Source organism: Carassius gibelio, chromosome A15, assembly GCF_023724105.1.
Source record: "Carassius gibelio isolate Cgi1373 ecotype wild population from Czech Republic chromosome A15, carGib1.2-hapl.c, whole genome shotgun sequence".
In the NCBI taxonomy this organism is placed as follows: domain Eukaryota; kingdom Metazoa; phylum Chordata; class Actinopteri; order Cypriniformes; family Cyprinidae; genus Carassius; species Carassius gibelio.
Window position 1 is genome coordinate 11,867,810 of NC_068385.1, and position 22,668 is coordinate 11,890,477.

At 35.9% G+C, this 22,668-nt stretch overlaps 1 protein-coding gene across 4 annotated transcripts in view; it reads right to left on the reverse strand.

The window, feature by feature from the left end:
* LOC128029207 (seizure protein 6) overlaps window positions 1-22,668 on the reverse strand; it is a 159,736-nt gene that overhangs the window by 33,185 nt on the left and 103,883 nt on the right. For all 4 annotated transcript variants that reach the window (XM_052616831.1, XM_052616833.1, XM_052616830.1 and 1 more), the window contains exon 4: window positions 18,771-18,960. In XM_052616831.1, coding sequence (XP_052472791.1) covers window positions 18,771-18,960 — 190 coding nt within the window. The remainder of the gene's footprint in view (window positions 1-18,770; window positions 18,961-22,668) is intronic.

Below are 22,668 nucleotides of genomic sequence, written 5' to 3' on the forward strand. Positions count from 1 at the left end.
GTTAATGAAACATGGAAACTGCTCCTGAATAGAATTTATTTCAAACCTTCATGCAAGTCCTTCCCAGCTAACACACAATTATTTATTTCATTTTTATTTCACATGTTGCATGCTCAAAGTTTCTTCTGCGCTTTAGTGAAGACAGCATGTGCCTCTACAATTGCACGTGCCATTGAAGAGTGTGTGCTATGAGCACAGTCTAACATCTGACAGGACAGGATTTGTTTTTCTGAGGTGACAGACTTTTTATTTCGTAACAAGTTACAAAAATAACCACAGAATAATAACACCGACATTAAGCCTGACAACATCTATTCTGACCACAGATACTGAAAAATCTCACATCGGAAAAACATTTAGAATTTTATTTTTTTGTTGTTGATATTGTTTCTGTACACTCCGTGACCCACTCAGAACAACTGAATTATATTATAGACTACTGTATCGTTAAAGTAGTGATAGGTGAAAAAAGACCACACTGTCATCAACTAACAGGCACACACTGATAAGATTTGTTTGCTCTGAATGCTTTCCACGTATAAACATCTCAAACAGATTTCCATCCACACAGACCACTGGAATTCTCTGAAGGCTCTGAATATTTGACAGGAACTTGACTTGGTGCATCTCAGTCTTCTAAACAAACATGCTCACCGCCTCTGGCTCAATGCATCTTCATCTGTAAACATAAAAGCCTTGAGCATATGCAATGTGCTCACGAAACCTCTAGTACATTATGAGGGCAGGCCAAAGTTTTGCTAACATATATATATATATATATATATATATATATATTTTTTTTTTAATTGGTAAGTTCTGTTATTGTATGGTAGTTTTTCTCACCATAAACACTAAAAGGCAGTTGTGACTCTCTTACAGGAGATTTCTCCCAGCAAAAACATAGATTCTGACTATGAGGGGCAGAATCATCATAAGGCCAGCTGTCCATATTATTGAACTGCAGAATTAGGTAACCCAAAATGCATTTTGAGTTAAATTATTCAGACATTCGGAGTTTAAGTATTTCTTTTTTCTTTTCCAGTTTTGTGTGTCTGGATCATGTCTTCTGCAACGTCAGAGGTGTACTTTAAAATTAATTCCAATTAGAGCCTTGTATTATGATTGCCGTCATAACAGTGATAACATCAACTGGTAAGTTATAGCTGGAGTAAACTAATTAAAGTTTTTTTCTAACTGCAAAACTGCAAAAACGAGAATCAGCCCTGGGGGCACCAAATGCCATTCAAAGTTACAGATCAGATGGAATTCCTGAAAGAGGGTGCAAAAAAAAGCATCAGGCTGATTGTGGTGATACCCTTTCATCTAGTGCATGCTAGAGGTCAGGATTTGTAAATTGTGATTTAAAAAGCAAATGTTCAACCATTAAAAAGAATATTATCAGGACAAATGCTCATGAGTTTTTGTGATTTTTACGGGGTTGGGTGGTAAAAAGTGCTGTATCGCAATTGGATTGTTTTATACAGGTAAAAAAATAGTGCTTATACGGTAAATAAATTAATAATAATTCTGTAAATGAACAAAAATAGTAATGTATTGTAAATGAAAATACAATAAAACTACTGTAAACATTTTACAGTAACTTACTGGCAGCTGGATGATAAATGGATGGATAAATTTACAGCAATCTCTTTACAGTGTAGCCATAAGGTTGTGTAGGGCAACAGACAGACTCAGCACTCTATAAGCACTATACAGGATACATTGTTTACATCTCTTCAAGCAAGAAAAAGAAAAGTTCTTCATTAACTCTTAGTTTGCAAAAATATACAGTACATTTTCAAAAGAAATAATAATAATAATAATCAAATGAGATGAAGTACTTTTAATTTGTACAGATTTATATTTGTATTGAAATCAGTCAAAAATATTTAGATATTTTTAGATATTTTTAAACGTAATTAATATAATAATTACAATTTTTAAATACATTGACATGGAGGCGGAAGATGGAAGATGCATGCGTCGTGCCTTTAGGAAATTAATATTTAGGAAATTGATATTTATTTATTAATATCTAGGAGCAAAGGAAACAAAGTTTCTTTACTTTATCAAAGGAAAACCAGTCTCCTCTTGGCTTATTATGAAATCCTCAGACGTTTTTCATTACAGATCCTCGTTTTATGCTTCTAAATCCATGTCTTCCAGCTCCCCACAGTCACCAGAAGTGAGACAAAAAAGTGTTTATTACATTTGAAATCTGGATATTTGGCTTACAAAAATGCATAGATTCGCTACAGGGGGCCTTTACAGGGAGCTGTGTGAGTGACATTTTATTACAGATGTGCGCACTTTATTTCACGTCTTCTGAACAGTTGACAACATCGAAAGGCTTGGAAGAGCAAGGACAATTTTTTTATATAACTCTGACTGGATTATTCTGAAAGAAGAAAGTCACATACACATATATAGACATAAAAAACTATATATATGTTATAGGTTTTTTTATTTTTTTTATTTTTTTTTATGATATATTAGAATGAGAAATGTTACTAGCTGAAATGAACTTTTACTTTATTTTGGTTAATGTTTACTTTATTTCAAGAAACAAAATGAATGGGTTTCACTTTAGTTTTATTTCACTATAACCCTGTTTTAATTTAACTTAAGTGAACGTTAGATAATGACAAAAGTAATCGATGTAAATATAAAGAGAGGAAATGAAAATGCACAAATAAATCTTTACTACTGGCCAATACAGATAATGGTACAGATGTGTTGTGCATCCCAATGCATGCATTTCATTCCATCAAAGCAGAAATTCATCACGTTCTCCTATGACGTCAAGCTATAAAATCCTTTTTGGTTTTAATTGCAGCTTTTACTTTTAAGCGTGTAAATGCTATATAATGGATTTCATAGCTTTTACAGACACTTTTAGATAAAGCTGGGAGAGGGGTCTCGGCAAGGTGGTGCCTGCTGGATGAATATTTGTTATCTTCACACTGGACCCCGTCTGCTGTTTGATAAGACCACAGTGACCAGCTGTGTGTCAGTCTGCCCTGACAGCATGTCAAGAACTAGTGGAGCTGTTCACATTCATAAGTGTCTGGGCTCCCACTCTGCCAGTGCTTGTAAAGGATCACAGACTACACAACCGGAAAAAAGTCACTGATAAGAAGAACTTTATCTTTAATTCTGAGCATGAAATGCTTCTTTGTGTGTGCGTGTGTGTGCATATTGTCATCTGGGAAAACATCGAAATGATGCCACTCTTGTGTCATGCAGTTTCCCCAGTATGAGTAGTTCAACAGGATAGTACACTTACAAAAATGACTGTGGTATTAAATCTGTTGCATATTACATGAGCTAATAAAAAATATATCCTCTTTCGCTTATTTATGAAGTATGGGCAGCAATTCACTGACTCCAAGTTCTTCATGTCTTATTGAGGCTGATTGCATGTGAGTGGCTCAGTCCGAGAGGACACAGACGCGAGGGAAATCTACCTCAATTTAAGACCTGCTTATCTTATTAACCTGGACCATGTGGAGGGAGCAAACGGACATCATGAGTAGATCCCCAAGAGACATACTGGGAACAACATAGGAATCTACTGACATCTTGGGCCTGTTTCACTCCAAAAACAAAATGTATACAGATTGTATATATACAGAGGTGGGTAGATTACTAATACATTTTAGTCCATTACCGAATCCAAATTATATGACAAAAATTGTATTTACTGTAGTAACGTAATCCATTACATTACACATTTTAGGTATTATAATCAGACTACTTTTTGATAACTTTTAGATAACTTTTGATCTAATTAATTTATCACATTGATTTATATAGACAAATCCTGTACCATACTGATATAATGCAAAGAAAAATAAAATAAAATAAATTCAATTTGTTGTTATTGATAAAATTAAGTGCATTTAACATTACATTATGTCAAAGTTTCCCAAACTGGGGTTTTTGAAGGGACTGCTGGGGGTTCATTAGTTTAATAAAAGCAAATAATTAATTAAATCATAAAAATTATATATTAAAATAAATTCATTTAATAAATAAATAAATAAATAAAAAGACTTACTAAAGAAATTAAAATATATTTTATTAGTTTGTGTAATGTGACCATTAACCAATGTCAGAAAACCATTAACATGTGTTAATTTGTTGTTATTATTATTTATTTTTTTGTTATTATAACACTTGTTGCCTTAAAATCTCAGGGATATTTCAGGGAAATATTAGATGAAAGATGACAAAAAAAAGTTTGGGAAAGCCCTGTTACATATAAATAAGAAATAATGTGAATTTGTGCATTTTAATGTGTTTGAAAGACAAAAGCCTTCCAAAGACACAGTAGTACGTGGTTAAATAACCTAATAATTCAAATGAAAATGTATGTGTTCATCAGTAGTTGATGTAATGTTGAAATGCAGAGAAAATGCTTCTTAAATTAAAAGGATTTTTGTAAATCCAGTGGTCGAATGCTGTGTGGTCTCTTAATTTTCTGTTTAATTATAGCCACCTGAACACTGACTGGTTTTTGTTTGAATTTACACAAAAATAGAAAACTTTCTGAATTAATATAAGCGTTAGGCTATTTTAATAAATGAACATTTAAAAGATTAAAAAAAAAATCGAATGCTATTGTGTGAATTAATTAATCATGCAATCAATAAAAAGAAAGAGCAAAAACAAGAGCACACACACACGCACGCACACACATACACACACATATATATATATATATATATATATATATATATATATATATATATGCATACACATGCACACACTCATACTCAATGTAACTCTGTAAACACTTTTTAGATAGACTGAATTAAAGTCAAAATAATATAAAGTAAATATTCTCCACATGATATTGTAATTTAAGTTGACTGTATATTTTCTGTTAAAGTATTATAGGATCACTAGTCTGACAGCCCTAATAAAAACATTTAGTAAAATATTTTGCAGACATCCTTATACACTCTTACAGGCCTCTGCTGTAACCTTGTTAATGGCTGCTACGTACTATAGGCTTTTTCCAGTTGACAAAGGATAATGTACTGTGAAATGAAAAAATATAACCCAAAATATAATGTTTTTAGGAATGGTGAGCAATAGTTGTCAGTGGAATAAAAACAATAAAATCTACATGGACAAAGAGCCACACCACCATGCACTCGCTATTTTCCACTACGACTTTCTGTTAAGTTTAAGAGGTACAGGGAGATCATAGGTGGTGGCAAACAAAAAAAACTAGTTGCATAGAAGTAAAAAAGTAGAGGTTTCATCGGCAATGAAAAATCTGCCTTGTTCCCATGGAAATAAAAGCAACCTACACCTATTTTATTTGCATTGACACCTCAAGTGACAAAACACGGAGACAGTAAAAATCCTTTGCTTCATTAAACGTACATCTTACTGTCAGACTCTCTCTTTAATGGAAGCGATGAAGTATAATTCATGTCATCTAAATGTCTTGCTCCAGCACACCCCCGTAACTCAGTGCGAGGACATATAATTTCATAAAAGCAAATAGACAGTTGGTAGCAGAGTGATCTTCATGTTCATGCTGGCATGTTTTTTATACAGCCCTACTAATGATGTGAGGGCATAGAGAACGGTCAATAAATGACAAAACAATGGTGTGTCACAGCACGGCCAAACACCTCAGCAGGAAACATTCATTAACTGGCCGAACCCAAGCACAACTTCGAGAGTTCAAGATCCCGCGACCCTGCAAAATATTAAATAACTTCAAATAGTGGTGGTAGGGGAGTATAATAGCCTGTGATTTGATTGAGGTGCTCTTACTGCCATGAATCTGCCCTTCTCACATACTGAATGCTCGAGAGCTTGTTGAAACTAGTCTTCTGAGGAGAGCCTGTATTTTTTGCACTAGTGTCATTCAGATATAAAGTGTTATATTTATATTTACATTGAATTATTTAATAGATGCATTGATGGATAACTAAAGGACGGGATTAGATGTGTTCCTTATAGGCTGTGAATCAAGCTCTGATGAGTAGACGCTATGTATATGCAAATAACCTCCTTCTTTCACATCTCTAAGATCTTCATTTTTTCACAGCATGGGTAATATCATTTCTCATAATAACTACAGTTCTCTTAATGAAGGCTGTTTAATAGTTAATGTGCAGATGAGCAGGTGGTCGGTGCTATCAATCAATTAAATGAACCCACATGCTCCACCCAGACTCTAAAAACAACCGCAATTTAATTCCATTGGCTGCTGTTACATTTTACACCATATCACGTCCATTAAATGCAAATTAAAGAGCAGCTATCTGCTCTGTATTATTGAAAGCAGGGGAAACTTGCACTGCAATTACCTCTTAATAATTATCTGATAATTAATTTCCAATAACAACCTGGAAACATATTAATTTAGTTAGGGACAATGTTTTTTTTTTTTTTTAAGAGAGCTCCTGCAACTTTGTGATTAAGACAATGCCCTTTATTAATTTTTAATTAAAAAGATTTAATGAAATGGGATTCTCTACCAAAGTGTTACCAAAGGTTTATAATAACATCCCTGCTGTACAATTTAGGGCTAAATAGAGACCAACAGAGTTCATCTCGATTTTATGATTTAATTCCCTCTATAACTGGAAAGGTAATACAAAACGTGTAGCTATATATCGATAATATTTCAATTATTTTAACTAAAACATTTTTAATGCAAAAAAGATGAGCAAAAATAAACAAATAAATAACACTTAATTTTAATTAATTATCCCAAAACATTAAACAGATACAGTAATATTGTGTAATATTATCACAATTTAAATATTATAACAAATTTTAACAAATTTGGTAACACTTTATAATAACTGCAGTGCACACTATTAATCAGTTTACTTAAGCATTAGTAAACAGATAATTCATAATTTATAAAGCATTAATAGACAGTGATAATCAGTTTATAAATACAGATATAAATGCTTTATTCATGATTTAAAAGCATATCTATAATGTGTAATTCCATACTTTATTCATGATCAATTTATCATTTCTCAATGAAGTATAGCATTATTTACAAACCAGTTATTTAGGAGTTGCCAGTGATTCATAAGATCACAAGAAACGTAGTAAATTCAGATAGTTATAAAGCATTTAGTAGTGGTCAGTTAACTATTTATGTGAGCTCATCTAAAGTGAGGACTAGTTATGCCTTGTAAAGCATTTATAAAGGATATTTAAAGGCTCAGTTATCTTCTAAACAAAAAACAGAAACAAACACAACACAGTGATACAGAACATAGAAATATTAACAGCCTTTAAATCTCATTTGTAAAAGCTTTACAAGGCATAAATAGTCCTCACTTTAGATGAGCTCACAAAAATAGTTAACTAACAACTACATATGTTTTATAACTACCTGAATTAACCCTGAATTACAGTAGAAATACATGTTAATAAACCATTTATTAACACTATAAGTAACTATTACTATATGTCTGAATAAAAAGATGTATGAATGCACATTTAAATAGTTTATTAATCATTTACTTACAATTTCTAAGTGATCTTGTGAACCACTGACAACTCCTTAATAACTGGTGTGTAAATAATGCTATACTTAATTTAGAAATTATAAATTGATCATTAATAAAGTATGAAAAAACAATGATTAAATACATTATAGATATGCTTTTAAATCAGGTATAAAGCATTTATATCTGTATTTAAAAACTGCTTATAAATGTCTATTAATGCTTTATAAATGACGAATTAACTTTTTCCTAATGCTTAACTAATGACTAATAGCATGCAGTTATTATAAAGTGTTACCAAAAATTTTATTGATTTCTGCAATGGCTATGCAGAATTTTTAGCAGCCACTACTCCATTACTTTTTCAGCGTCACATGATCCTTCAGAAATCATTCTAATATACTGATTTGTTGCTCAAGAAACATTTTTTGCTAATATCAAAGTTGAAAAACCATTGTGTTGCTTAAAACATTTGTGGAAATTTGGTTTAGATTACCATGTGGTTCTAAAGAACTGCATTTGCTTTATAAACATTGTGAGAAGTCATTACTTCCAACTGTGCATGAAAAAAATATTTATTTCTTTTAAAAAGAGTAGTGTACACAACATACACGTATAATGTAGGTTAAAATATAACCGTTATATTTAAAATATTTGAATATTTGGCTTAATTTGCCAACTAAAATGTCACATATCAAATAAATTTATACTAAATGTAGATGCCATTTAGACTGCATATATGGGCATTTGCTCATTTTATCATTGCATTTTCATACCAATAATTATACTCACTATATAGCTAACAGTATAATTTTACAACATGAAAAGGGAGCATATGTTCTCCAAAGGAAGAGGAAGTCTCCAGTGACAAGTGCCATTTTGTCCGGAGGGGGAGTGCGCTCCTCATTAAAAGTTGTACATTCTTACAGCGCTACATTGACAGCGCGTCTGCAGAGTGTTGTTGAATCTGCAACACGAGTTCGTGGACTGTGTCCTGAGAGATTTGCGAAGGATTCTCTGGGCCGCATGTGTCACACGGTGAGGCGGGGAGCCTGGAGACACTCCCAGACATCTTGACAGAATCCCAGCATCCCTTTCTCTCTCTGACAGGCCATCAGAGCACTCATGTGCTTTCAGTAAAACCCAGAGCAGCCACATCCCCCTGACTCCAAAAACACATGCCTCGCTTTCGCGCTGTCTGTCTGCTCACAATACAGTGATAGATTATCTACACATTGGCCACCGCACCGAGTGACGTGAATGCATTTCTCTCAGTATGGAGGCAACAAAATAGAACAGATTTTTTCTGCACCATTGTATTTGGGATGAGGATAGACTACAAAAGGCAGCCTTTTCATACAATAAGTAAACAACTGTGGCAGTATGATTGTTTTGTAAATAACGGCGCACAGCGATATTAGAAATCCAATGGATTATTCCAAGCTGCAGATCAATCCGTACAAAAGTGTTTCAGGAAGGCAATTACACGGAATGAAAAGTGAACTTTAGAGCAGTACACATGCTCATTGAGATAGGATTCACATATTAAACTGGATGTCAAACTTCATTTGCAGACGTATGGAAAGGAATCTGACTAGCAGAGACTTTCCAACTCGAATACAAAATGTATTTAAAAATCCCTGCATGAATGTATAAGAAATGAGCGAAATTTGGAATGAAAAACACATGAGAATGCACAACGGACAGCAGCAAACATGAACACGTATGTATACTCGAATCCACTGGCACACGAGAAAGCATGAAAAGTCTTGATGTTTTCTCCCACCCACAGACATCACGCTCCATTGTAAAACCATCTGCACTGACATGCACCCTGTGTCACAGCCAATCATTAATGTAATTACTGGGGTTTTGCATCATTACTGTTATTCATGATTGTGAAGTAGGGAATGGCTTTTAGTGGAAGAAGGAAACAATGGCAGCTGTAACCCAGACAACATCAGGAACCACACTGCTTTTAAATCTGCCTCTCAATGACTAATTTTTTTTCTGCACTTCAAAGAGTGACAGACACATGTGAGAGCTAGAGTGCTCAAAACAGATCACTGTAATGACAATGTGTGTCTCTGAACAAAAATCAGCTGATTAATAGAGAAGAGAAAGGCTTAATATTTACAATTGTAGATTTCCTGTAGAAAATATTGGCGGTGCTTACCAACAATAGCATAACATAATGTTCTGCATGAATGCAACTGATATTCACAGTCATGTTTGGTATCATTTGAATTGTCTCAATGTGACTGGTACAATGGTCTCAATATTATAAGAAGGGGACTAAAAGGTAACACAGATCTTTAGAGTTTAGAGATATGTTGCTTACTGTAGAGGGTGTGTCATTTCCCAGTATTACCCCTGTATTTTGTGCAAATTGCCATCTGTCCCCAAAAGGTGTAAACTCTTCATGTCTAGGACTTGAGGCAAATTCCAATTGTTACTTCCTGTCTCCATTTGGGGGATGTTTGTCTTGGCCTGAGTACTTAAGGAAATGTTGCAAGAAGATAGGGGCACTTTTTAGGCCAGATGAGCTTGTAGTGTGTAGTGTCCATAGACTCCATACTATTTATTTAGTCAGGTATGCATCTTTTACTCTTAGATTTATCTTTGAGAATTTGATGCTTTTTATTGATTTGATTTGATATCTCTGAATTGTCTGTAATGTAATTGCCACAATACACATTTACCTGACTAATAATAAATTGTCACATTTGATATTATTCTGATTTACTCAGAATATACTTATTCTGAAATTATTTTCTCAAGTAGATTAAGGCATATGTTTCTGAAAATCTTTATCCGGGGTTAAGTACCTACTAGATCTCATTATATGGAGCATGAGAAACAGATTCTAGATTTCTAAATAACTGCTCGACTTTAGTTAAGTTGTTGTGCAGTTGCATTAGCTATGGGTGGCTAGATAAAAAATGACTGTGGTCATACTTTATAGTACTAGTCATAACCTCTGGTGATTGTCTCTGCTTTATTCAAGTTGTTATATAGTTAGGTTAAATATGGGGGCTATAAAAGTACTAATGAAGTACTATATTTCATTGTACTAGCCATAGCCTCTGATTATTGTTTGAGCTTTATCTAAGTTATTACATAGGTGGCTGTAGGGGGCTAACCCTACAGAACCACTAAAGAATGGCAAGCATGAGGCAGTCTATTAAATAGCAGCCATAACCTGTGACTAATGATCAGACTGGAGAGTTTGTGATCGTGAGATCTGCATACACTGGCTGGCACGAGAACCTCTGAGTGACATCGATTCCTAATTAACAAGCTAAAAATAAAGTAAAGAGTTAACTACAATAATCAAATGTCAGAAGAACAATAATTAAAGATGGACAAACAACCAATTTGCATTTCAACCTAAATTCAAGGTCATAATAAAATGGTGTCAAATTAGAGTTTAATAGAAACTAAATTACTTTGCGCACTGAAAAGACTGAACGCACAGGAAACCTTCAGCCACCATTGGATACCTTCATTGGGACATGTCCAGGTCTTTATGGTCACTTCAGTTTGTGGTCAAATTGGATATGCACACTTCATTTACATTTGGCCATATACAGTATGTTTCCACACAATCTATTACTGTATATAACAAGCTTAATTGAGCTGATATTTTAATAAATTAATACAATTGTAATTTTTAACTGAAAAGCAACACTTGTATTGACAAACTTTAAACGAAATATTCAAAATGACAGCAACAGAGAAATAAACAGAATAACAGGATGGATGGAACAATAGAACAATGGATGGATGGATGGATGGACAGAAAGATTCCAATTCAATTCCTGTGGGATTTGGCCAATTTCAAGTTAAGCTGAAAGTAAGCCGGTCCAGTGCAACACCATTGCTGGATACTGAAGATGTAATTTGGAGAGTGTTTCGCACACTTCATTTCAATATCTAAAGTCAATCATATTTAACAATTCCACATAATTTGGCTTATGAGTGTGCAGCTCTGTTCTCTGAGACGTTAGCGGCGCATGGCACTTCTCAGCTAATTGGATATGAGGATTCATCCTGTTCCTCATTTCTGACTAATAAAGCACAGCGTGTACAGCACTTCTCATGCTCGCTGTGTTACATTCAGATCATTCTTATTAGATCACTCTTCAGGCATGAGAGTCCTTAAGATTTGATTGTAAAGGGGTTGTCTTATGTGAACGCAGGTTTTCTTTTGTAAGCTCATTGAAGATTGATAATGAACAAGTCCCTCAGTGTTCCACGACTCTCGAGGACATATAGACATTTGAGAGATTTGGCAATTGAACTGGTTGGCCCATGCATGGTCAGCATTTTATTTTAACTTAGAGGCTTCTCAAATGGGCTACTTTTCAGATATTAACTAACCTGAAAGTGCATGTCAACCTCATTATCTGCAGCCGTCATGGACAGAGACAAGGACACACTCTGCCAAAGGGGCTAATTAAAATCTCTTTTTATTCTTCTTCTTTGCTTGGCTAAATGTCCTGAGCTGAGCCAAGATGATTTCTGTAAGTCAAAGTCTTTCATTTGTATGTCATTTCTGACAGTCCTGGTGTTGCGGCTGAAATCAGAAACCAGCCTTGGAGGAACTGCTTTGAAACTGTCGAGAACTACAGAGAGAAACTCATTTGAGCTTCAAACAAACATAAAAGATGCAGGCTGGTCAACGTTTTCAAGTGAGCTTAAGAAGATGGATCACAGAATTTTTGTCTGCTTGTATTGCTCAGTGCTCGCGTGCTTGACATGTGTGGCTAGATACACAACAACATACAAGCCACCTGCTTTTTCCGTATCAACTAAATTTACCTTCACACAGAGAGCCTAGTCTCATGATACTGTATTTGCTGGATCAGACGCAGGATCTAGAGGAGTGGGAAGTGGAATTCTGCCTTTTTAAAAGTGCTCTCTTCCCTGGAACATAACAGGCTGGGGTTCCCAGCTGAGAGGGAGGGCTTATGAATAAATGGATGGAAGATCTGTGCGGCAGTGAGTTGTCAACACACTTTCTAAAACCTAGATCTCCCTCTGTCCTAATCCACCATCACCACTAGTGGAGAACAGCCTGCATGTTACCACTGCTGTGCTGGAATAGCATGCTGTTTGAAACAGCTATTAGCTATGGTTAGCTAACAGCTGCCAAGAAGTGTTCACGCAAGGCCGTTATCATCACTATCATCAAGTGGATGGGGAGTTAGTCAGCGGAAGTCAGATTCAGATTTATACCATAATTCTATTGATCAGCTTCCAAAATGTCTGGCAAAGAAAGCTGTGGATGAGAAAATTTTTCCTAGCAGCATAATACTGGTCTTGTAATGTGTGATTCGTTGATGTAAGTGCTTTCAGAGATACATTTTTTTTTCAGTTAACATCAATCTATTTTAAGAGGTGCTTATGGTATTTTAACCCAGGCTAGCAAAGTCTGGGTTATCACTTAAAATTTCTGATTAACAGCACCAAGATGCAAAAAAAAAAAAAACTTTAGTTTCCTATAAATAAAATTAAATATGCATAAAATTATGTAAGATGAAAAAACTATAATTCAGAAAATAAACTTTTAAAATAAATAAATAGATGAAATGCTGACTTTAAACACCAATATGCAAATAAAATTTCCAAATAAACGTATCCAATATAATATACATTGAATAATATTTAAATAAGTATTTATATTAGGATATTTTACATTTAAAATTTGGGTTAAATTCAATAAAAATAAATAAATGTGCAAACTACAATGGAAACAGCTTTTATTTAATAAAAACAATTATTTTCAATCCCTCACTTCAAGCTTTGTAACATGTATATAACGGACAATTTTTATAATCACTTCCTAAAAGATAAAATCATATTATTATGTTCCACACAGAAAAAAAGTCAAATTATCAATGTAAAATTGGATGCAAGCACCTGTTGACTTGACTACTGATAAGTTAAAAGACACACTGATTATGTACTAAGTGCAGAGTGTACAAAATTAAAGAAGAATGATGTAAAAAAGAACAATAGAGGGAGATAAAAACTCCTCAATCATAAATCTGTCATAGACTTGAACACAAGGGCGGTTTGGCCTTATATTGGTCGCCACACACGTCCGGAGAGCATGAAAATTAATGTTGCAGAAATAAGACTGCCTCAGTTAGAGGTGAACATGGCATAAAGGTAAAATACAGCCTGAGCCGCACATCTGCTTAAGCTGATCTGACACCTCAGCCGCCGAACGCTCTGACACCACTAAATATCAGCGCTTTTTTACGGAAATGTTGCCTGTCTTTTAACACAGCCGTCAAAAACACTGATCCATCCAGACATTTATCACAGAGAAGTGCAACGTTTGCACCAAGACGTGGAGGTTTCAGGCCTACAAATCATGACACGACTCCCTAATCGGGTGAGAAAGGTGACATGCTGTGTACAGAGTGGCAGGTCACATAAAGTTGAAGGGATAACGGTGCTTATGAATCCAAGAAAGGAAAGAATTACAGCTCTTATTCGACTAATGCTCAAATCCAGAGAAAATGTGCAATTCTATGGGACTCAGCGTGGTACCATCTCTTACTGTCAACCCACCGGCTCTTTAAATGTTAAAGCAATTTCCCACAGAGAAGCGGAGGAAGGAGAGTGTTTGACGGTTAATTGTGAAGCCTTTTCATTGCAATATCTCCTTTGCCCTTTTTTCTTATTTCATGAATGGCCCTATTTTCATCTATCAATCTCCACGGCCTCGCTCAGCCTGCAGTATTGTTCACTCTTAAAGCCATGCTTTGAAATGACCTGACATGACTCTTCTTACTGTGCTGGTCCAGTTTTGTTTTTTGGATGGCTTCAAGGCGTAACTCTGTGATGAGAGGGCATGATTCATTAGCCTGTCAACTTCTCAAAAGAGGCAGCTCATTACGTGGAAATTAATTAGCCATTTTCTCAGAGACGGTGTGTCCATCCATAATCAGATCTGTCTTGTCTTGCATGCCTGTCTAATGAAAACACTTTTTTTCACACCAGACAAGGTGAACCTAGGGATCAAACGGAATGGAATATCAAAGCACCGTCATCTTCCAGAACAGGAAAACTCAGGGAATTCAAGGCTTTATGACATTGTATAGACACTGAATAGTTTGAATTGTCTAATTTTGCTTTACAGCCATTCCAGCACACCTGTAACACAGTCAAGCTCACCATGAGATCTATTAAAACCAGCTCTACTTTTATCTAGCGCTCTATAAACCACAAGGGCAGAACTGAAATAAAATTTGGATGTGGTGAGATCCAGAACATTTGGGATTCAGGGCCTCGTTCCAATGCCACACAGTCAGGCAGGGTCAGAAGGAAAGAGGTGTGTGAATGAGTCAAGGCAGGGCATGTCTAGACACATAAAACTACCACATTCCCATCTAGCACAGAAATCCAGTCTGTCAGCACAACACACCGTTTACAGTGACTTCATGAAAACCTTACTGACAAATTAAGTCAAAGGACAACTTACACAGCGTGCAAGATTGTTTCATAAAATGCCTTGATTTAGACTTTATGGTCAAGCTGCAAATAATAAACTTTGACATTTTGAGAGAACAAATGTCCTGATGGGCTTGATATTGACCCAATACTACTGTGACATTGCCAGTTACAACCAGCTGGCTCAAGAATAGCGCTTCAATTTAAGTAGATGTGACCTAATTAGACCTACATATATTTTTTGGCAGTTTGTCTTTAAAATGTGACACAGATGACACACACACACACACGCACACACACACACACACACACACACACAAACACACACACATATATATAACCAGTGGACTACCTTTAAAATTCATAAATATTTGGGACCAAAAATTATTCAGACACTTTGACCATGCCATGTTTAGTTTGAGTGTTATCTGACATTATCAAGATAATTTTCTTTTGACACAGTTCTTCTGAGTTCTTGTCACATTTTATTACTATTTTCTAAACTATAGCGAATGAACTGTGATAATGTGCGAAATGTTGAAGGTGTCTGAAAGTTGAGGTGTAGAAAACCTCTTTGCCAGTAAGACAGGGAGTTATAATTTCTAATTCGTGCTTCTTTTGTGTATATTTTGTACTTTCTATTCACTGAAGAATTGTGAAAAAAATCTGTCAATGTTTACACAAAAATATTAAGCAGTACAACTGTTTTCAGCATTGAAAAATAATAGGAAATGTTTATTGAGCCCCAAAATAGCATATAAGAATGATTTCTGCAGGATCTTGTGACACCTTTATATATATATATATATATATATATATATATATATATATATATATATATATATATATATATATGTTAGCTTTTTCTTGATTTTCTTAAATTTTATATTCTAGTTTGTTCTTTTCAGTTGTTTGTTTTATTATGTAAAGTGCCTTGAGAAACTGCTTTAAAGGTCCTATATAAAAATAAAGATCATTATTATTACTGAAGATTCAGCTTTTCCATTAGAGAAATATATTATATATAAAAAATGATATATAAAATAATAATTAAAATAGAAAAGAGATCAATTAAATATAAAATTGTTATGATATTTCACAATATTACTGTTCTTATTGTGTTTTTATAAAAACAATTAAAATAAAATGTAATCTGTATCTCATTTAGCAAGACATACCTATATTTTGTTATGTGAGGGCAAAGAAAGTAACAGAAGTGAAAAGTGGAGACCTGCTTCGGCTGAGGATGTGTGTCAGTGGGTGAGCGCGTGTATCTCAGCAGGTGATCCCTCACCCTGCAGGGTTAATCTCCTCTGGGAGGGGCGAGCGGCAGGGTGGAGGATATAACAGCAGCTTCCTCAGCCATCACCTCACACAGCAGCTCGCCATGCACGGCTAGGCTCAGCCCAGATCAGCCGACTATCACGGCTCAACTACACAACTGAGCACTTCCCGGGGGAGGACTGAGATCCTCAGCTCATAATACCCTGTCTAAAGTATTTGCCAAATCAGTTTACCTGCAACACATGCATATAGCAGCGCTTCGTCTGCAGAGCCGTATGAGAGTGACAATGTCTGAAGCTTGTGGCATTTGAGTGGTAGTGCAGGGAGGGGGGGGGTTACCGGTTGAAAGGTCATTCAGACCCCAACAGCCTCCATTTCTAACTTCACTCCATCAGTCCTGCCTTGTTTGTGTTCAACCTTTATCTAGTCGCAAATGGGGGCAGCGAGGGTCCTTTCATTGTGATCTGAATTATTGAGAGGTCTAAATCTTTAATGTGCATGTCTCTGATGGAGGTTCCCATTTAGAGAATCTGTCATCCGTCAAACTGTATGGCCTGCTGAATGTTGAGACAGGACTGGTTTGTTAGACCTGCATGGAAGGTATAGTAGAAAACAGCCTTGCTATAGACACATGACAATAGATCAATGTTCAATGCACTATAAAAGAGTTTGATGTGTTTATACAAAGCCTTGAGGCAATCAAATGGAGATACATGCTCATCTATGTCAAAACACAGCCAGTTTTCTTTCTAGGCATGCCTGACATGGCCATGTTTATATACAAAAATATATAAAAAAAATTATATTTGAACAAATATTTCAAAACGTGTTACTCCATTACAAGTAGTTTTCTGAAAGTGCAGTGAAAGGAAGCAAGAAAAAATGTAATAAAGTGCAAAAATGCAAACAGAACCCACATCTAACCTCAATGATTGCAGAAAAATAGTGGACTATTATTTTATTTTTCAGCAAAATGACAATCATTCTCTCTATATCCTCAGTATATTGAACTACAAGGTCATAGGTTTGGTTTTAACATCAGTAGGGTGATTTTAACCACAAGTTATAGAGAGATAACAAATGTTTTTTTTTTTGGAAACAAAGTGAAATAGCCTGTTACAGCTCACCAGTTGTTCTTGTTTCAAAATATTATTTAAGTATGTAAGAATGTAAAAGATTATACAAAATACTAAATCCTTTAATTGTATATAAATAATACTAATATAACACTGCTTCGTTGACATTTGGCATTCATTGATATCAAATCTGGCACCTGTACTTGCTAAATAAATATAGACAAACATGAGACTTGGAAATTTTGCCAAAAGGCAAGATAATTAAGGTCAGTTTATCATACAAGGCTACAGTATATGGTATATGAGACGTGGAGTGCTTCAATGGTGCTTTTTGTCATTCGTGGAGCTTGACAACCGAACATTCTGCTAAACTTCTCCTTTTGTCATCTATAGAAGAGAGTCAGTCAGTCACACGGGTTCGGAATGACAACAGATTGAGTAAATAAAGTTATCATATAATTTTTGTCCATCCCTAAATCTATAGCTATATTACACTTTATATTTACACTAGATCTCAATCCCTGCTTGGCTCTTTTCCTTTCTTGTGTGCCATTATATCAATGTCAAAGCAAGTGTAAACCCAGTGGCAAAATTAGCTGCTCTTGCGTGTGCACATCCACCCAAAACATAACAGCTGGAGAACATTAAATTGAACCGGAAACAGGGGGAGCAGGGATTTCGGAGTGAAGTAATTGGAAGTTTTGTAAAGAAACAGAGGGCTTTATGAAATATGTGCTTTCTTGCTCCTACGGATGATTGCTATAAGTCTAATAGAGGGAATATACGGCTCCCCCCCCCCCCCCCCCCGCACACACACACACATAAAGACAGAAAGAGAGAGACAGAAAGAGGAGGTGGAGTGTAAACAACTTTCTTATTCAAAAGGCATATTAGGGATGTGCAGAAATGATATTACTCCACTGCAAACCTGCCACAGTTCATTAAATCACAGAAACAAAAGAATTTGCCTGTATACAGCCATTTGTCATTTTATCGGCCCGTGTTACAAACGAAAAAGCTGTGTTATGCGAGGCAAGGCACATCAGCGTTCCATGATCTTTTCTGTTGTGCCGATCTCCCCTTGATGACTCTGTTAAAAGACTATTAGCAGAGAATTATCCAAGTCATTCTCCGCTGTAATTATGCGGACTATTGACAGCAGCTGTCATTTTCAGGCTAACATGAGCATATTATGTTGACATGAGATAACAAGGAGTGTTTCCCCTTCAGTGCACAGAGAGTCGCTCTTAACAGAAAGCAATGATTGAGAGCTCCCTACTCCAAGAGTCCTAATCGTTTGTGCCAATCTAATCAGCAAGTGTACACTAATAAACAGGTTTGTCTAGAGCGCTGGACCTGTGCCAGTTGGAGACATTGGCACGAGCGTAATTAGCAGGAAGTAGATGAAGCAGATGTTTAGAGGTTGACGCGTACGACGGCTCACCTTGATAGCGCAGTAGCAAGGAGCTGGACTGCGGCTGCCGGCTGCGGAAGTGGATGGAGATTTGGTTGCTCCAGCTGCGTACCACCAGACCTTTCATCAAGATGGACTCGTTGGCCAGCACAGAAGGTTCCCGGCCGCCCAGGTCTTCAAATCTGACCACGTCACCTTCAGCCAGGCTCACGTTCATCACCTTAATGTTATGAGAGATAAGAGAAGAAAGAGAACAGAGACACAGTTAAAAAACGAAGTGTGCTTTGTGTCTTTTAACATGTCATTGTAATAGATGTTTATTTAGCTATGGGCACGAAGAACCCTTTCCCAGCTTTTCCAACAGTGAAAATACATACATCACAAGATAATTATCCCCCCTCCCCCACCACAGTGTTATTTCCACCCTATCTAAATTATTTAATATTATTCTGGGAAGGACATTATAGTGATGGAACAATTTTGGATAAGATTTTAGACTGTCGTCTTGCTATGACTAATTCCATAGCTAGCATTTCACATATATAATGTTGTTACTGTTAACTAATCCATCTTCATTGTCTTATAAGAGCAACATGAACATTCTGATAAACCTCTCCTTTTGTGTTCTATAGTAGAAAGAAAGTCATGTGGGTTCAGAATGTCAACAGATTGAGTAAATTATGTAATTTAATTATAATTATATTATAAATTAAATTATATAATATATATAACTATATTATTTAAATCATTTTGGTCCAAACCCAAACATTTTTTGTAATTAGTGTTGTTATTGTTAATGTTTTTAAAATGTTGTTTTCTTTAATTTGATTTAAAGCTGGAATAAAATCAAATTTAAATATGAGGGGGAAAAAAAACTTCACACAAATAGGCTGCCTTGAGATGTTGCCATTGCAACTAACTAAAATAAATTAAAAAAAAAAAAAAATGAAGTGCTAATTCAAAATGATAAATAAACACTACAATAATATATAATACTAAAATATCTTAAATGCACCAAAAATCACAATTTTTTAAAAACTATTTGATAAAATTACAGCTTGATTGGAAATGCTGAAACATTACTTGCTGATAATAATATTAATTATTTTAATATTACAACGTTTATAGAATTGTAGGTTTTATATATAAAAAAGTTTGAATGAAATTTAAATGATCTCCTGGAATGTAAAAGTGACTTCCCCCTCATTGTTTCCAATGTGACTCATGCAATCAGAAGCACTTGATTTAATAGGGTCTTTAAATTCTCATTGTGTACGAGTGTTTAAACATGGAAAAGTTTGGAAAAAATACATAGAACCTGACATAGAAGGCCAGACTGACGAGTTTTTGGATATGCAGAGATAGCAGTGGGGTGACACATTCTGCCAAACTACTGACTGCACTCATGGTGTTGGCCTGTCTGTCTGCCATGCTGCATGGTAATTGCACCACAGCCAATCTCCTGTCTGCTGAAGCCAGCATGCATATCCTCACCTGTCACTAATAGCGAGCCACAGTCGCCCATTACTTCTCGTTCTGCCCGTCTACCACTTTGGACAACCCATGCAACAACTGCATGAGCCAATATCCAATACTGCAGCGTGGGTGGAAGTCGTGACATGGAGCAAAGAGAAATAGTGGGAGTCTGAGGAATAATTACAATCATGCTGAACAAAAAAGTCAGACCTATTCAACTAGCGTGCTGTCGTGAAACTGTGCCATTGTGGTTGATCTGGGATCAGTTGGGATGTGCCCTTATGCTCCTCTCAGGTAGTGAAAGAATCTTTAATCAGATGCAGGCAAATGAATCTGACCTAAGCAGAGACCTTGCCTAGACGCAGACGTGATGGGAGGTTAATGAGGCCTTGCACGCATTGCCCTCAATCTAGACACCCATAACTCTCATGACAGGAAGACTCCTCAAACTCTCAGCTAAAATTAATGCCACTGTCTGTAGTTTATTATTAGGAAAGTTAAGGGAAAAAAGCACAATTTGAACTCGTCCACGGTGAACGATGAGGATTGAATTTAAATAGGGATTGCTGGAGACACTCTTAAAGGGCTCTGAGTGCTGTGAAGGCAACAGGTGACAACCTGATGATGTGTACTACAGAATAAATTCACGCTTAATAAAGCCAGAGCTGCAATGTGCTGAAGCGGTCTATAAAACAAAAGTGCATTACAAAGTAATCACATTACACTAAAAGCCCTCGGATAATAAAATGTTTCCAGAATATTGCTCGCCATAATCCAATTTGCGTTGGCACCAGGCCCGACCGTCTACCCCACGCATGTAATCCCTCGCAAAAACACAACTGTCAGTCAGATGCAGACGTTGGCGTGTAAATGTGCAGCCGCTGTGTCATTCAGGGCCAGCGTTGATTAAAATGTTTGCTGCTTTTTATACAGAGCACAACAAACAGACTGGTTCAGAATAAAGGGAAATTACGTGAAACTATCCCAGTGCTCTTGGCCTGTCTAGAGGCCCCATATGCTGTAGTGTGAAAGGGGGAAACAGGAAGCCTGGTGTTTTGTGTCCAAAATACAAAAAAAGACCTTAAATGGAAAGTACATCCACATTTACATTTGAATAGACCAAGTCAATATGAAGACATAAATTAAAGGTGAGTCAGTATTTTCTGTTACTATGGAATCTGAAGTACAGGCAAATATGAAAATATGTGAAAATATTGTTGAATGTGATATTTATTTGATGCATATAATCATTTATATAATCATACTACCATATGGAAACTGTATAAAAATAACAGCTCGTAATTCATAATACATCCAATATTAAAGTGTGTTATAGTGTGTGTGTGTGTGTGTGTGTATACTGTATACACATATAGGGAGATGCTTTTGAAAGAGGTGTCTAAAGCTCACCAAGGCTGCATTTATTTTGGTGGGAGAAACTACAGTGGAGAAATGCAGGTGCATCAAAATTTGTGACTGAATCAAGTCTTATATCTCACATATTTTGCATGCTTCTATGATTTTCTAGCACAGCACTTCAAATAAGTTGTCAGGGACCTAAAAAGTGTCGCTGCATGTAAACCAGTCACTCAGCGTGGTTCTACACACCATGTGGATTAATGTAGATATGGTTGTCTCAACCTGATATTTTGGGGGGGAATAAACTAGAAGGAAGAATGCATTGTCACTCCTGTAAACAACTGTACACATTGTGTAGAGTGGGATTTAGGATTCAGCAGAGGAGTGACAACCGTATTTAGCTGTGGTGTGTGAACAAGGCATGAGAGAGACATAGTGATTCAGTCACTGTATCAACACTCTGAGGGCAGACGGATGGTTAATTAATCTGGAAATGCATGCTGTGTCACATTAACAGAGAATTAACAGAAAACCCCTCTAGCTATGTCTGAGTTGAAAAAAAGGTCTCCTGCTCTTCTACCTTCCTGTACTGCACTGAATCTGATTTCCTGTTTACAGCTATAGAAAAAACAAAATAAATAAACAAGCTTTGCAGGTCAGCTTTTCAGATCTGAGTGAGAGAAAGAAAGCAAAGAAAGTGGCAGAGTCAGAGCCGTGGTATAGTGGGTCAGGGCATCCTGCGGTACTCACAGGGTTCGAATCCTGATTCTTTGCCACTTTGCTAGCAAATAAAGGCCAAAAACCCATAAACAAACAAAGCAGAAAATAAGAGAGGTGATAAAGGGACAGAAAAAGTGAAAGAAAGAGGAGTGATGTCCATGTGCTCAGCTCTTTTAGTAGGCATGTATCCAGGAGTGCTTCTTTAATCATCTCTGATACACCAAAGCTAATGAGAGCACTGGCTTTTCACTGTTCTCCATCACCGACGATCTTTCTGTCTCTGACACTCATGACCCCTCTTTTGTACAGTGTTAACGCCTGATTTACAAATAAATGCCAGACAGATTCCAGGTCGAGGGCCATTCTTTGAAAC